Raw genomic sequence first — 17,254 nt, forward strand, 5'->3', positions numbered from 1 at the left:
AGCCAAAACACAACACACACTCATGAACAATTCGCTCAATTATTACACTTGGAGAAAAGGCACAATATTCCCTCATTTGTTCTGTTTGGTCACAGATGTGCTTTCTTCTGTCACCGGCCTGTATTCTAACCTTGAAATCAGGATTAGGAATAATCCAAATAATCAAATAATGTCAAATAATGTGAAAACCAGCTGAGAATTGAAGCGATTGTTGTAATCTGGCTCAGAGAATCATGTCTTTGTGGCAGTTTTTCTGCTGAATGATTAATGGTTGCCAAAAGCAAAACATTTTAAATTCTTAAATCGAGGCGAGAACATTGGACCTTTTTGGCATGAAGTGTTCTTTAAAATCGAGTCGAGAACCCTAGAGTTCTGTGTAGAACCACATTGGACCTTTTTGGCATTAAGCATTCTTTAAAATCGAGTTGAGAACCCTAGAGTTCTGTATAGAACCACATTGGACCTTTTTGGCATGAAGCGTTCTTTAAAATTGAGTCGAGAACCCTAGAGTACTGTATAGAACCACATTGAACCTTTTTGGCATGAAGCATTCTTTAAAATCGAGTCGAGAACCCTAGAGTTTTGTATAGAACCGCATTGGACCTTTTTGGCATGAAGCGTTCTTTAAAATTGAGTCGAGAACCCTAGAGTACTGTATAGAACCACATTGAACCTTTTTGGCATGAAGCATTCTTTAAAATCGAGTCGAGAACCCTAGAGTTTTGTATAGAACCGCATTGGACCTTTTTGGCATGAAGCGTTCTTTAAAATTGAGTCGAGAACCCTAGAGTACTGTATAGAACCACATTGAACCTTTTTGGCATGAAGCATTCTTTAAAATCGAGTCGAGAACCCTAGAGTTTTGTATAGAACCGCATTGGACCTTTTTGGCATGAAGCGTTCTTTAAAATTGAGTCGAGAACCCTAGAGTTCTGTGTAGAACCACATTGGACCTTTTTGGCATAAAGCATTCTTTAAAATCGAGTTGAGAACCCTAGAGTTCTGTAATAGAACCACATTGGACCTTTTTGGCATGAAGCGTTCTTTAAAATCGAGTCGAGAACCCTAGAGTTCTGTGTAGAACCACATTGGACCTTTTTGGCATAAAGCATTCTTTAAAATCGAGTTGAGAACCCTAGAGTTCTGTAATAGAACCACATTGGACCTTTTTGGCATGAAGCGTTCTTTAAAATTGAGTCGAGAACCCTAGAGTACTGTATAGAACCACATTGAACCTTTTTGGCATGAAGCATTCTTTAAAATCGAGTCGAGAACCCTAGAGTTTTGTATAGAACCGCATTGGACCTTTTTGGCATGAAGCGTTCTTTAAAATTGAGTCGAGAACCCTAGAGTACTGTATAGAACCACATTGAACCTTTTTGGCATGAAGCATTCTTTAAAATCGAGTCGAGAACCCTAGAGTTTTGTATAGAACCGCATTGGACCTTTTTGGCATGAAGCGTTCTTTAAAATTGAGTCGAGAACCCTAGAGTTCTGTGTAGAACCACATTGGACCTTTTTGGCATGAAGCGTTCTTTAAAATTGAGTCGAGAACCCTAGAGTACTGTATAGAACCACATTGAACCTTTTTGGCATGAAGCATTCTTTAAAATCGAGTCGAGAACCCTAGAGTTTTGTATAGAACCGCATTGGACCTTTTTGGCATGAAGCGTTCTTTAAAATTGAGTCGAGAACCCTAGAGTACTGTATAGAACCACATTGAACCTTTTTGGCATGAAGCATTCTTTAAAATCGAGTCGAGAACCCTAGAGTTTTGTATAGAACCGCATTGGACCTTTTTGGCATGAAGCGTTCTTTAAATTGAGTCGAGAACCCTATAGTTCTGTAATAGAACCACATTGGTCCTTTTTGGCATGAAGCGTTCTTTAAAATCGAGTCGAGAACCCTAGAGTTCTGTAATAGAACCACATTGGACCTTTTTGGCATGAAGCGTTCTTTAAAATCGAGTCGAGAACCCTAGAGTTCTGTAATAGAACCACATTGAACCTTTTTGGCATGAAGCATTCTTTAAAATCGAGTCGAGAACCCTAGAGTTCTGTGTAGAACCACATTGAACCTTTCTGGCATAAAGCGTTCTTTAAAATTGAATCGAGAACCCTAGAGTTCTGTGTAGAACCACATTGGACCTTTTTGTATCTGCAGGTGCGGGTGGAGGCCTCATCAGTAACTTTGAGCAGCTGGTTCGAGGCGTCTGGAAGCCGGAGACCAATGAACTACTGAAGATGTCATAGTAAGAGTCTCAAATGAAATACTTTTAGATGTATTGTGTGAATGTCTGCAACGCTGCAGGATCTTTCTCTCCATTGCATCAATTTTCTTTGCGTATGATCTTGGTGTGTTTGAATCAACTGAAGCTGATTTTTAGCACATGTTCAGTATGAAGTCAGGTGTAGTTCAGATATGTTTGAGTGTGAAAATGTCCATTTTAAAAATTGTGTCTAAATTAGGACTGGACTGACACAAATTTGAAGATGGGATTCATTTTCAATTCACAAGCTTGCGATTCAATACGATTTCAATTATGTTTGATTCGGTATAGATTAATTTAGATATACACCGATCAGGCATAACGAGAAGAGAATAACACTGATGATCTCTCCTGTTAGTGGGTGGGATATATTAGGCAGCAAGTGAACATTTAGTCCTCAGAGTTGATGTGTGTGAAGCAGGAGAAATGGGCAAGCGTAAGGATTTGAGCGAGTTTGGCCTGATTGTGACGGCTAGACGACTGGGTCAGAGCATCTCCAAAACTGCAGCTCTTGTGGGCTGTTCCCGGTCTGCAGTGGTCAGTATCTATCAAAAGTGCTCCAAGGAAGGACCAGTGGAGAACCGGCCACAGGGTCATGGGCGGCCAAGGCTCATTGATGACCGTGGGGAGCGAAGGCTGGCCCGTGGGGTCCGATCAAACAGACGAGCTACTGGAGCTCAAACTGCTCCAGAAGTTAATGCTGGTTCTGATAGAAAGCTGTCAGAATACACAGAGCAGCTCAGTTTGAGGCGTATGGGCCAGTCAGGGTGACCTCTGACCCCTGACCCCGCCGAAAGCACCGACAGTGGCACGTGAGCATCAGAACTGGACCACGGAGCAATGGAAGAAGGTGGCCTGGTCTGAGGAATCACGTGTTCTTCTACATCACGTGGCTTACCTGGGGAACACATGGCCCCAGGATGCACTATGGGAAGAAGGCGAGCCGGCGGAGGCAGTGTGACGCTTTGGCCAATGTTCTGCTGGGAAACCTTGGGTCCTCCATCCATGTGGATGTTACTTTGACACGCTCCACCTACCTAAGCATTGCTGAGACCATGTTCAGCCTTTGATGGAAACGGTATTCTGGTGGCTGTGGCTCTTCCAGCAGGATAATGCTCCTGACACAAAGCACAAATGCTTCAGGAATGGTTTGAGGCGTCGACTCGGCCTCCAGATTCCCCAGATCTCAATCCAATCGAGCATCTGTGGGATGAGCTGAACAAACCCCGCAACTCACAGGACTTGAAGGATCTGCTGCTAACATCTTGCTGCCAGATCCCACAGCACACCTTCAGGGGTCGAGTGGAGTCATAATGTTGTGCCTCATCGGTGTATATCTGGTATAGTACATGTCAATTTTTCTCAAGGAACTAATGCTGTGAACTATATAACTGGATGGCAGATGCTACAAATAATGTTTAGTTTATACATCGACTAAAAGATTGATTTATCAAAATGCGATTAGTCTTAGAGGGTCAGACAGCTGTGTATGTAAATTCAGTATTTCTCTGTGAATTAATATTCAGGTTAATGTTAAAGTTATAACGCAGAGTTTTGCATTATTGATGTGTGTTTTGATGGCTGGCGTTTGTCTACAGACACTCGAGAGGTGAAGCCTCCGATGCGTTGTGCATTTCATGTCCAGAGTCTCTTTCTTCCAGAATAATAGCGTTTGGTCCCAGAATGCCGCAGGTAGAATAATTGGCTTCTGTATTGATTTCCTTCACTTGTTGTCATGGTTTTTGTGCGAGTGGCATTTGAAAAGGTTTGTGTGGAAGAACGCCGGAGAATAATCGTCTCTCTCGGCTGTCAGTCGGTGTGAAGACCAGCTCTGGTTCATCAGAGGGATTTAAGCACAGAATAAAACACTAATCTTATTTTGATCTGCGATAAATCACAGTCAGTTATGGGACATTAATAATTATAATATACAGGGATGCCACAATACTCAATATAATATTGAACCGTTCGGTACGGCATTCACGGTTCAATTCGCGCTTTTAAATTGCGGTTTAAAACATTTTTTGAATACATTTTAGGCCTATAGATAGTTATTATATGTGTGCTTTAATGCTATATTGTATAAAGTGGTATAAATTAAATGAAATGCACCTTTGCTGATATTGAGGTGGAGACAGGTAGAGTTAGGGACAGGTGTGGTGTGTGTGTGTGTGTGTGTGTGTGTGTGTGTGTGTGTGTGTGTGTGTGTGTGTGTGTGTGAGTTTAAGGCTAACGGCCGTTTCACACCGCAAGCGTGAGCGGCGCGTGAGCAGCGCGTATTTTTTTCGGCGCCCATGTTAATCAATGAGTGCCTTCACACCGGGAGCAGGAGCAGCACGTGAGCGTCAAGCAGGAGCGTCGCGTGAGCAGCAGTGAAGCGGGGGTTTCGGCTGCGAGCCTATTTTTGCTGCGCTGCTGACGCTTCTGACGCTCAATTAAAGTGAAAGCACACTTTTAAAGGACAAAATAAATGTGATTTCACACAAAAAGTGCCTAAAATGCACACAGGAAGCACGTGTATTGTATTTGAACAATAACTGGAGTATGTCAGAGAAGAAAACGAAGAATAAAAATATCTGTGGAAGATTTTAGCAATTTAAACTTGTTTTGATTATTCAGTTTGGGTGAGTATGGTTATGATTATAAAAAATAAAGTAAACTAGCCAGAAAATATAACAAACTTTTGTTTAGTTTAGTATTTAATATTCAGACAGGTAAAGGCTCTCGGTCTGCAGCTGCAGTCACGGTGTAAAGCGAAAGCACACTTTTGATGGACAAAATAAATATAATATCACAAAAGCGCTCAAAATGCAGAAAAAGAAAACGAAGAATAAAAATATCTGTGGAAGATTTTAGCAATTTAAACTTGTTTTAATTATTCAGTTTGGGTGAAAGTATTATAAAAAGTAAACTAGCCAGAAAATATAATAATTTATTTTAGTTTAGTATTTAATACTCAGACAGGTATAGGCTCTATCATTGTGGGAGCCGCTGCTGTGACGCTGCACCAACGCTTCCAGTGTGAATACTCTCGCGCGTCTGAAGCTGCAGTCACGGTGTAGTTACGCTGAAGTGCTGCTCACGCGCTGCTCACGCTTGCGGTGTGAAACAGGCGTAAGGTTATGGGTAAGGGAAGTGCCAGCTGTGTATTTACAAATGTAACTACAAAAAATGAATTACAGACGTAATTACAAGCAGGTATTTTTAAAATGTAAGTACAATCTAAACACATGTATTTACACAATAAGTGCATTGTATCAAATGATTAATTACAATGTTAGCACACAGTAGTTAACGCCGCCTGATATACAGCGGGTCCGGTTTATGGATGTAGTGAAGGAGATGAAAGGAGATTTTGGTCATCCTATCCTGTTTACTAGATTTAAACATTTGGTAGTTAAATAAGCTCTAGCTAAATAGTTTTTGTTGTTTAATGGGAGCAAAAGAAAATCATGTTTTTTTTTTTTTTTTAAGCTTATTGCAAACATATCGCGATATATCAAAGATCGTTTTTTTTTTTTTTTTTTTTACAATATCAAGATATAATATTTTTTGGTATCACCCAGCCCTATTTGCAGCCTTGTGTTAATTGTGTTTAGAATGTCAGAGCTGTTATATTTAAGGCCCTCTGAACTCCTCGGCCTGCCTTTGACCTTTGACCTCTGTGTGTGTGTGTGTGTGTGTGTGTGTGTGTAGCCCGACCAAGGTCACCCTGCTGGGATCGGTTCTGTTCTCGCTCCAGCAATGCCGGTTCTTCCCGATACAAACACATCACCTGATGCTCATCTACACGCTCTTCATCGTCACCAATAAGGTTTGTTGTGTGAAATAAAACACTAATATTTAATTTTTTCGTAAATTTGATCAAATAAATGAGTGAGCCGAAGAGACTTCATTCAAAACACCTGTAACACTTTACAAAGAGGTTCCATTTGTTTGCATTATATATATTGCATGTATAGCTGTAGAGCTTCATGCAATGAAACTCTTGCGGTCACGTCGATTAATCGTGATTAATCACATCTGATATAAACATTTAAATGTTCAATCCTCAAATAAAGATTCAAACGGTTATGAATCAGTGAATCGATCAATGATTCGGATCGCCAATGTCTCGTGATTTCAGCAGATTGACACGCGATCCGAATCATGAATCGATTCGCTGACTCATAACCGTTTGAATCTTTATTTGAGGATTGAACACAAACGCGGAAGAGAAGCCAATGCTGAATAAAGTCGTAGTTTTTGTTATTTTTGGACCCAAATGTATTTTGGATGCTTCAAGAGACTCTAATTAACCCACTGATGTCTCATATGGACTACTGTGATGATGTTTTTATTCCCTTTCTGGACATGGACAGTATAGTGTGCATACACTTGCATACGCTCTCGGACTAAATATAAAATATCTTAAACTGTGTGTGAAGATGAACGGAGGTCTGACGGGTGTGGAGCGACATTAGGGAGAGGAGTTAATGACAGACATTTCATTTTTGGGTGAATTAACCCTTTAGCTAGTTGCTTATGATCATGCATATTACTAGGATATTGTCTGTTTATTAGCACTTATAAAGCTCATATTAATGCCTTATTCTGCATGAGCTTATTCTACATCCCTTAATCCGACCCAATACCTAAACTTAAACGCTACAAAAACTACCGCACTAACTATTAATAAGCAGTAAATGAGGAGTTTATTGAGGCAAACGTCGGAGTTAATAGTGAATATGTGAGTTTTGCACAGTTCTGTATTTCTTAAAACATTACTGTCAGTGTTGGTGAGAGTGCCACTGTTTTCCTGTGTGTTTGTGTACTGATGAATGAATATGAGCTGCGAGTCCCGATTAAAGCCGAGCCGAACGAGGCCTGGTGGTGTTTGATTGATCGGCGTGTCGTGTTTTAATTGGACAGACGTTGGGGTGAGTTTAACGAAGGACCTGGAGCTCATCAAAGCCAATCCTCTGAATCCTCTCCTGCCCTTCAGTAGTGATCCGCGCTGCTGCTGTCGTGATGCTCTTACACGTTTTTTGCATCATTTTCATGTAATTGCATCATTCTGCTTTAAAAAGAGTTCTTCAGCGAGAGAGACTGACAGCAGATCTGTTTCTCTCACCCTGTGACCTTCCAGCTCTCCATTTTACACATGAGTTATGAGTTATGAGTTATGAGTTATGAGTTATGAGTTATGAGTTATGAGTTATGAGTTATGAACAGTGTTGGGGCAGAGCTGCATAAATTACACAACTTCATTACTGGAGTAAAAGTAAAAGTACTGCTGGTCAAATATTACTCCGTTACGAGTGAAAGTTGTAAAAACAGATTTTTACTGGATTAAAAGTACAGAAGTATTTGTTTTTAAAAGTATTTAAATATCAAAAGTAAATGTCCTTCTTTATGTCGCCGCATTATTGTATTATAGTTGTATAAATGCACATTATGCCATCATGGTTTAAGCCAGTCAGTGACGCTCCATCTGACACACTAGCAGACGACTAACTTAAACTCATTTAAATACTTGTAGAAAAGTTACAAAGCTCTTTATAAAGCTGCTGTCACTTTAAGGCCGAATGCACGGATCCAATACACTGATACACATCTGATATTCTCACACTGTTCACCTTCACTGAAGACAGAATCAACTTTGTTTATGTGAATACTCCACTAAATGAGCATTTGGACATCCGTCTTCTTCCATTTTGCTCTAAACTATAAATCAGTGTTTAATAAATGCTGTGAAATCATTGAACTTCACGAGACTCTACAAGAGTAAAAAGGACGATATTTGTCTTTCAAATGTAGTGAAGTTAGTCATAAGTCTCCAGAAAAAATTATACTCAAGTAAAGTACAGATACTCAAACAGTGAACTTAAGTACAGGACTCGAGTAAATGTGCTTAGTTACTGTCCAGCTGTGGTTGGGGTTAACGCATTACAAGTAACTTAAGTTACGTAATCAGATTACTTTTCAAGTAACTAGTAAAGTAACGCGTTGCAATTATCTTGAGGTATGTAATCAGATTACTTTTCAAGTAACTAGTAAAGTAATGCATTACAAGTAATTTGAGATACGTTATCAGATTACTTTTCAAGTAACTAGTAAAGTAATGCATTACAAGTAATTTGAGATACGTTATCAGATTACTTTTCAAGTAACTAGTAAAGTAATGCAGTACAAGTAACTTGAGTTACGTAATCAGATTACTTTTTCAAGTAACTAGTAAAGTAATGCGTTACAAGTAATTTGAGATACGTTATCAGATTACTTTTCAAGTAACTAGTAAAGTAATGCAGTACAAGTAACTTGAGTTATGTAATCAGATTACTTTTTCAAGTAACTAGTAAAGTAATGCATTACAAGTAATTTGAGATACGTAATCAGATTACTTTTCAAGTAACTAGTAAAGTAATGCATTACAAGAAACTTGAGATACGTAATCAGATTACTTTTTCAAGTAACTAGTAAAGTAACGCGTTACAAGTAACTTGAGTTACGTAATCAGATTACTTTTCCAAGTAACTAGTAAAGTAACGCATTACAAGTAACTTGAGGTACGTAATCAGATTACTTTTTCAAGTAACTAGTAAAGTAACGCGTTACAAGTAACTTGAGGTACGTAATCAGATTACTTTTTCAAGTAACTAGTAAAGAAACGCGTTACAAGTAGCTTGAGTTACGTAATCAGATTACTTTTTCAAGTAACTAGTAAAATAACGCGTTACAAGTAGCTTGAGTTACGTAATCAGATTACTTTTCCCAGTAACTAGTAAAGTAATGCGGTACAAGTAACTTCAGTTACGTAATCAGATTACTTTTTCAAGTAACTAGTAAAGAAACGCGTTACAAGTAACTTGAGGTACGTAATCAGATTACTTTTCCCAGTAACTAGTAAAGTAATGCGGTTCAAGTAACTTGAGTTACGTAATCAGATTACTTTTTCAAGTAACTAGTAAAGAAACGCGTTACAAGTAGCTTGAGTTACGTAATCAGATTACTTTTTCAAGTAACTAGTAAAGAAACGCGTTACAAGTAACTTGAGTTACGTTATCAGATTACTTTTTCAAGTAACTAGTAAAGTAACGTGTTACAAGTAACTTGAGGTACGTAATCAGATTACTTTTCCCAGTAACTAGTAAAGAAACGCGCTACAAGTAACTTGAGGTACGTAATCAGATTACTTTTCCAAGTTACTAGTAAAGTAATGCGGTACAAGTAACTTGAGTTACGTAATCAGATTACTTTTTCAAGTAACTAGTAAAGTAACGCGTTACAAGTAACTTGAGTTATATAATCTTATACTTCATCAATTAACTAGAAAAGTATTGCATCACAAGTAACTTGAGGTATGTAATTAGATTACTTTTTCAAGTAACTAGTAAAGTAATGCATTACAAGTACCATGAGTTACGTTATCAGATTACTTTTTCAAGTAACTAGTAAAGTAACGTGTTACAAGTAGCTTGAGATACGTAATCAGATTACTTTTTCAAGTAACTAGTAAAATAATGCGTTACAAGTAACTTGAGGTACGTAATCAGATTACTTTTCCCAGTAACTAGTAAAGTAATGCGGTACAAGTAACTTGAGTTACGTAATCAGATTACTTTTTCAAGTAACTAGTTAAGAAACGCGTTACAAGTAACTTGAGGTACGTAATCAGATTACTTTTCCCAGTAACTAGTAAAGTAATGCGGTACAAGTAACTTCAGTTACGTAATCAGATTACTTTTTCAAGTAACTAGTAAAGAAACGCGTTACAAGTAACTTGAGGTACGTAATCAGATTACTTTTCCCAGTAACTAGTAAAGTAATGCGGTTCAAGTAACTTGAGTTACGTAATCAGATTACTTTTTCAAGTAACTAGTAAAGAAACGCGTTACAAGTAGCTTGAGTTACGTAATCAGATTACTTTTTCAAGTAACTAGTAAAGAAACGCGTTACAAGTAACTTGAGTTACGTTATCAGATTACTTTTTCAAGTAACTAGTAAAGTAACGTGTTACAAGTAACTTGAGGTACGTAATCAGATTACTTTTCCCAGTAACTAGTAAAGAAACGCGCTACAAGTAACTTGAGGTACGTAATCAGATTACTTTTCCAAGTTACTAGTAAAGTAATGCGGTACAAGTAACTTGAGTTACGTAATCAGATTACTTTTTCAAGTAACTAGTAAAGTAACGCGTTACAAGTAACTTGAGTTATATAATCTTATACTTCATCAATTAACTAGAAAAGTATTGCATCACAAGTAACTTGAGGTATGTAATTAGATTACTTTTTCAAGTAACTAGTAAAGTAATGCATTACAAGTACCATGAGGTACGTAATCAGATTACTTTTCAAGTAACTGGTAAAGTAACGCATTACTTTTAAAATTTACAACAAAATGTCGTTACTTTTTCACATGTATTTGACTGACAGCTCTCCTGTCCCCATATTGAGAAAAATCGAGAGTAAAATCTAAATGTGAGCATTTCCTCATCTCACTTGAGCAATAGAGATTAAGTACTCCTCAAAATGAATAAAATCAGTCAAATGAAAAATCAGAATATATACAAGCCTCCAATAATTAAATATTAAATAAAACAAGTATTTTGATTCATTTAATCTAACTTTATTGACCAATGATTTGCTGCTAACTTTTGATAAATCAGTTTAACCAAAAGCAAAAATTACTTTTGTTTTTCTGTTTTTATTGGTGAAGTAAACGTGTTAACCTTTGTTTCTCCTGCGTCCTATTTTCCATTATCCAGAGTGCAAGCACAGCTGAAAGGTTTGTTTGAGCGGCGCCCTCTACTGTACATGCGTGAATTGGCCTTTTTACCTCGGCCTGAGGTTTATCTCAATTTCGTTGTGAAGAGGTCTTTACATTTGTATAAAAATATACATTTTTGGTATAAAAAACAAAAGGCGAGTAAAAGTAACGCAATATTGTAATGCATTACTTTTCTTAAAAAGTAACTAAGTAACTCAATTAGTTACTTTTTAAGGGAGTAACGCAATATTGTAATGCATTACTTTTCAAAGTAACTTTCCCCAACACTGGTTATGAGTTTGCATTTCATGGTTTGCACGGATGAGCTTGAAGCTTGTGTAGTTGTTCATGTCCGTCTCTGTCGTTTCAGATGCGGATGATGTTGACGTCGGGTTCGTCATCGTATCCATTCTCAGAGCTGGAGTCTGTCCTTTACAAGACTCTGTTTGTTCGACCTCTGACCTTTTCACCCCTGAATGACTCGACCCAGGGGTCAGATCAGACCTCCTGTACTTCCCCGAAAAAAAACGGCTCGATTTCCGATCGGAAGAGCCCCGACACGGACCAAAGAAACCCGGAAGAGGCCAAAAAGAAAGACTGAGGACCAAAAGAAACGTTTCTACACCATTCCTGCTGGTGATGTTTTAAATGCACGCGCTCTTTTTATCGGAATATATCTTGTATATATTTGCTATTCTGATCGACAGATGATTCTATTCTTTCTATTCTGATTCTCAGATGGTTTCTTTTCTATCCTGCACTGGCAATGATGATAATATATTTTACATAATTTATAATGCATTTATGAATGCAATCACTCGAAGTTGAATGCTGTTTTACTGTACGTGTTGAATGCAGAAATAATATAAATCACTGGATCTTGACTCGTCCGCCTCCCTTGTGTTGTCTGTCTGAAACACATCGATATTTCTCCGACTGACGAAATGCGCTGGAAGATGGTGAAGATGCTCTTTTATTGAAGTCCAGCTCTAGTGGTCTAAACGTTCATGTTTACAGTAATGCAGAAATGTGTATTTTTGTCAACGCTGAAGTGTATTTTCTGCAAAACCAAACAAAATGTGAAAAATAATGACTTTGATCAAACATGTCCCGCCCACTCATACCATTGGTTGAGCCAGTGTCAATCAAACCTGTACAGTCCCGCCCACTCATACCATTGGTTGAGCCAGTGTCAATCAAACCTGTACAGTCCCGCCCACTCATACCATTGGTTGAGCCAGTGTCAATCAAACCTATACAGTTCTGCCCACTCATACCATTGGTTGAGCCAGTGTCAATCAAACCTGTACAGTCCCGCCCACTCATACCATTGGTTGAGCCAGTGTCAATCAAACATGAACTAGTGGTGCAGAAATTAAACTTCTTCTTTTCTAGGTGAATGCTCAGCTGAAATAATGGATGCAACTTTGTACAGATAATGCTAGTAAGGGATTCAGTCACGCTAGCTAACAAAAATGTTTTTATAATGTATATTAACCCCTGTCCTCCCCCTTTTTTTGCATTGACATGAAAATGCAGTATCCAAACGTACACTATATTGCCAGAAGTATTGGGCTGCCCCTCCAGATCCCTGAGTTCAGGTGTTCAATCCGTGTATAACTCCAGCTCTCGGCCTGCAGACGCTTCTACACACATTAGTGAAAGAATGGGTCGCTCTCAGGAGCTCAGTGAACTCAAGCGTGGGGCCGTGATAGGCTGACACCTGTGCAATAAGGCCATTCCTGACATTTCCTCACTACTAAATATTCCACGCTCAACTGTTAGTGGGATTATAACAAAGAGGAAGCCATTGGGAACAACAGCAACTCAGCCACGAAGTGTTAAATCCCAGAGCGGGGTCAGCACATGCTGAGGGTCACAGTGCGCAGAAGTCTCCAACTTTCTGCAGAGTCAACAGCTCCAGACCTCCAGACTTCTGTGGCCTTCAGATGAGCTCAAGAACAGCGGAGAGAGCTTCATGGAATGGGTTTCCATGGCCGAGCAGCTCATCCAAGCCTTACATCAACAAGAGCAATGCAAAGCGTGGGATGCAGTGGAGTAAAGCAGCCGCCACTGGACTCTAGAGCAGTGAGACGTGTTCTCTGAGCGACCAATCACGCTTCAGTCTGACAATCCCATGGACGAGTCTGGGTTTGGCGTCGCCTGGAGAACGGGACTCGCCTGACTGCATTGTGCCAAGTGTAAAGTTTGGTGGAGGGGGGACTATGGGGTGTGGTTGTTTTTCAGGGGTTGGCCTCTTAGTTCCAGTGAAAGGAACTCTTAATGCTTCACCAAGACATTTTGGACAATTTCATGCTCTCAACTTGACTGGCCTGCACAGAGTCCTGAGCTCAACCTGATAGAACAGCTTTGGGATGAATTAGAGCGGAGACTGAGAGCCAGGCCTTCTCGTCCAACATCAGTGCCTGACCTCACAAATGAGCTTCTAGAAGAATGGGCAAAAATCCCCATAAACACACTCCTAAACCTTGAGGAAAGCCTTCCCAGAAGAGCTGGAGCTGTTAGAGAGGGTGGGCCGACTCCAGATTAAACCCCACGGGTTAACAATGGGATGGCATTAAAGTCTGGACTGTTGGCCTAAAACATTTGGGTTCTAACAATTTTTGTGTTCATATTTCAAAATAAAGGTCTGAACACGCCTTACGAGTATAAAATGTAATACATGTTAAAAAACAGTGAAAACTGGAGTTTGCAAGCTTTCAAATGATATATTACTTTAGATTGTTTTAAATATATGATGGTGACAGAGTTATGAAAATGATGAGCGTTAAGGGATCGTTCCAACACTGCTTTTCTGAAACAATCCGGAACATTTAGAAAAAAAACGTCTGGCCAAAGAGATTGACAAATCCACAGTTTGTGACGAATCTCCAGCTCAGTTGAATGACTCATTATTGTGTGTTGTGCAGAAATTGGATTGGTGTTTTATTGTAGCCGTATGATTTATGTAATGGAATATGACTCTATGGAATATGTATTCCAGACAGCAGGAAGTGATTTTCATAATCAGGCTTTAGGTTTGTTAATGAGCGATCAGCAGCACATAATCTCATTTACTGGTGTGAAGGAGCAATCAACATCATAATTATTCCTGCCTAATATCATCAATGATTTCCAAACGGCCCGCGGCGGGAATTAACTCTGCCAAGAATGAGCGCGTGCTGCTGTTGCCGTGCCAACAACAGCATTCTGACGGAAAGAGCGGGAAATTTCCTTCTGCTGTCCCTCTGTGATGTCATCATTTGGCACAAGGGCCCGTTCATTCTGAACTGTTACTAGGCATGTTGCTAACATGATTTAGCATGATTTAACATTAGCATGTTTTAGCATAATGAAAGCATGATGTATCATTTTCATAACATGATTTACCAAATTGTAAATATGTTGAAAGTATGATTAGCATGTTTGCTAGCATGATTTAGCACATTGTTAACATTTTTCAAGTCATGTTACTAGCATGTTGCTAACGTGATTTAGCATGTTGTTAGCATGATTTAACATTAGCATGTTTTAGCATCATGACAACATAATGTATCATTTTCATAGCATGATTTACCAAATTGTAAATACGTTGCAAGTATGATTAGCATGTTGCTAACATGATTTAGCACATTGTTAACATTTCTCAACATTGTTAGCACGATTAGTTTGTGATGTCATCATGAGCTCATTCTGAACGTGTTTTTCCGCTGCATGCTTTTCGATATAAACGCGTGCTAGGGCTAACGTCTTTATCCGTTTCAGTCGCGCCACGTCTAAAACATTCTAAAAACACAGCGCTCAAGGCTAAAGAAGCTAAACTCGTAACTAGCGGGAGATGAGTAAAGCTTGTGAGCAAACCCTGGAAGTTTAAAGGCTTGAATCTGGAAGGTTTTACTTGGAAAAAGTCAACAAATAAAAAAAGTCATGTTACTAGCATGTTGCTAACGTGATTTAGCATGTTGTTAGCATGATTTAACATTAGCATGTTTTAGCATAATGAAAGCATGATGTATCATTTTCATAACATGATTTACCAAATTGTAAATATGTTGAAAGTATGATTAGCATGCTGCTAACATGATTTAGCACATTGTTAACATTTCTCAACATTGTTAGCACGATTAGTTTGTGATGTCATCATGAGCTCATTCTGAACGTGTTTTTCCGCTGCACGCTTTTCCATTGTTCTTCGATATAAACGCGTGCTAGGCTAACGTCTTTATCCGTTTCGGTCGTGTCACGTCTAAAACATTCTAAAAACACAACGCTCAAGGCTATTAAAATAGTTAGCATTTTGTTAGCATGATCTAAAACGTTGCTAGTTTAAATTGGCACATTGCTAGCATGTATTAACACTGTTAACATTAACATGTTGACAAAATGAATTAGCATGTTGCTAGCATTATTTAGCACATTGTTGTTATTAATTAGCATTATGCTAACATAATTTACCATTTTGTAATAATGATTTAACACGTTAGCATTTTAACATTAGCATGATGGTAACATAATTTAATACCTTACTAGCTTGAATTGGAACATCGTTAGCAGGTTAGCATTAATTAACTAGTTGCTAGCATGTCTTAGCATGTTTTAAAAACATTACCATTGGGATGGAGCTAAAGGGTCAAAATTGTTAAGGGGTTTCACCTTAAAAAAATGTATTGAACACACACACACACACATATATACACACACACAGACACGCACACACACACACACTGCCCCAAAACCTACCCACCCCACACACACACACACACACACACACACACACACACACACACACACACACACACACACACACACACACACACACACACACACTCTCTTTATGATGTCATCCGCATATGTCTGTTGTGAATGGAGTCATGCTGCAGCATCATGTGACATCCACTAGGGGTCCGGCTGTGTGTGTGTGTGTGTGGGGTGGGAGGGGCAGCGGATTGGTGACACGCAGTGGTACATCCCAAACAAAGGCAGTGGCACACAAAGGGCACACACACACACACACACACACACGTCTGGTTCACTATCATTGTGGGACTCTCCATAGGCGTAATGGTTTTTATACTGTACAAACTGTATTTTATCTCCCCCTACACTGCCCCTAAACCTGTCCATCACTCACACACACACACACACACACACACACACGTTGTTCCGCCCTCAGCTGCTGCAAACGGCCACCCAGACCCTCCTCCTTTGTGTTTTCCTGCTGGAGACAAAGACGACACAGAAGCAGAACGAATCAGAGTCGAGGCTGCTCCTCTCTTACTCGACACTGTCATCATTACTCGCCCTCTCCGTGGCTGGTCATAACACACACACACACACACACAGAGAGAGAGAGAGAGAGAGAGAGAGAGAGAGAGAGAGAGAGAGAAGAAGAGAGAGAGAGAGAGAGAGAGAGAGAGAGAGAGAGAGAGAGAGAGAGAGAGAGAGAGAGAGAGAGAGAGAGAGAGAGAGAGGAGAGAGAGGGAGAGAGAGAGAGAGAGAGAGAGGTGTGTGTGTGTGAGAGAGAGAGAGAGAGAGAGAGAGAGAGAGAGAGAGAGAGAGAGAGAGAGAGGAGAGAGAGAGAGAGAGAGAGGAGCGCTAAAGTAAACCGGCCTCTGTTCCCTGGAATACACTCAGCACCATTCACACACACACACACACACACACACGCACACTCTCTCTCTCACACACACACGCATATTCTCTCTCTCTCACACACACACACACCACACACACACGCACACCTCTCTCACACAAACACACACTCTCTCTCTCATACACACTCTCTCTCACACCACTCTCTCTCTCACACACACACAGCATACTCTCTCTCACACACACACACGCATATTCTCTCTCACACCACGCAACACTCTCTCCTCACACACACACACCACACACACACACACCTCTCTCTCTCTCTCTCACAACACACGCATACTCTCTCTCTCACGCACACACTCTCTCCACACCACACACCCACTTCTCTCTCTCACACACACACACTACTCATATTCTCTCTCCACAGACACACACACACACACTCACTCACAGACTACACTCACCCTCTCACTACTCTCTCTCTCTCTCACCACACCGCACTCTCTCTCAACACACACACACACACACTCTCTCTCTCTCACACACGCACACCTCACTCTCTCCCACAACTCACACACACGTGCATACTCTCTCTCACCACACACACTCTCTCACACAGACACTCTCTCTCACGCA

The 17,254-nt window shown here is 39.8% G+C and overlaps 1 protein-coding gene across 2 annotated transcripts in view; it reads left to right on the top strand.

Moving 5' to 3' along the window:
* tmem38b (transmembrane protein 38B) overlaps positions 1-11,904 on the top strand; it is a 28,656-nt gene extending 16,752 nt beyond the window's left edge. For both annotated transcript variants that reach the window (XM_067423879.1, XM_067423880.1), the window contains 3 exons: positions 2,164-2,251; positions 5,966-6,083; positions 11,391-11,904. In XM_067423879.1, coding sequence (XP_067279980.1) covers positions 2,164-2,251; positions 5,966-6,083; positions 11,391-11,621 — 437 coding nt within the window. In that variant the 3' untranslated portion in view covers positions 11,622-11,904. The remainder of the gene's footprint in view (positions 1-2,163; positions 2,252-5,965; positions 6,084-11,390) is intronic.
* The last annotated feature ends 5,350 nt before the right edge of the window (positions 11,905-17,254 follow it).

This window comes from Pseudorasbora parva, chromosome 18 (genome assembly GCF_024679245.1).
Source record: "Pseudorasbora parva isolate DD20220531a chromosome 18, ASM2467924v1, whole genome shotgun sequence".
In the NCBI taxonomy this organism is placed as follows: Eukaryota; Metazoa; Chordata; class Actinopteri; order Cypriniformes; family Gobionidae; genus Pseudorasbora; species Pseudorasbora parva.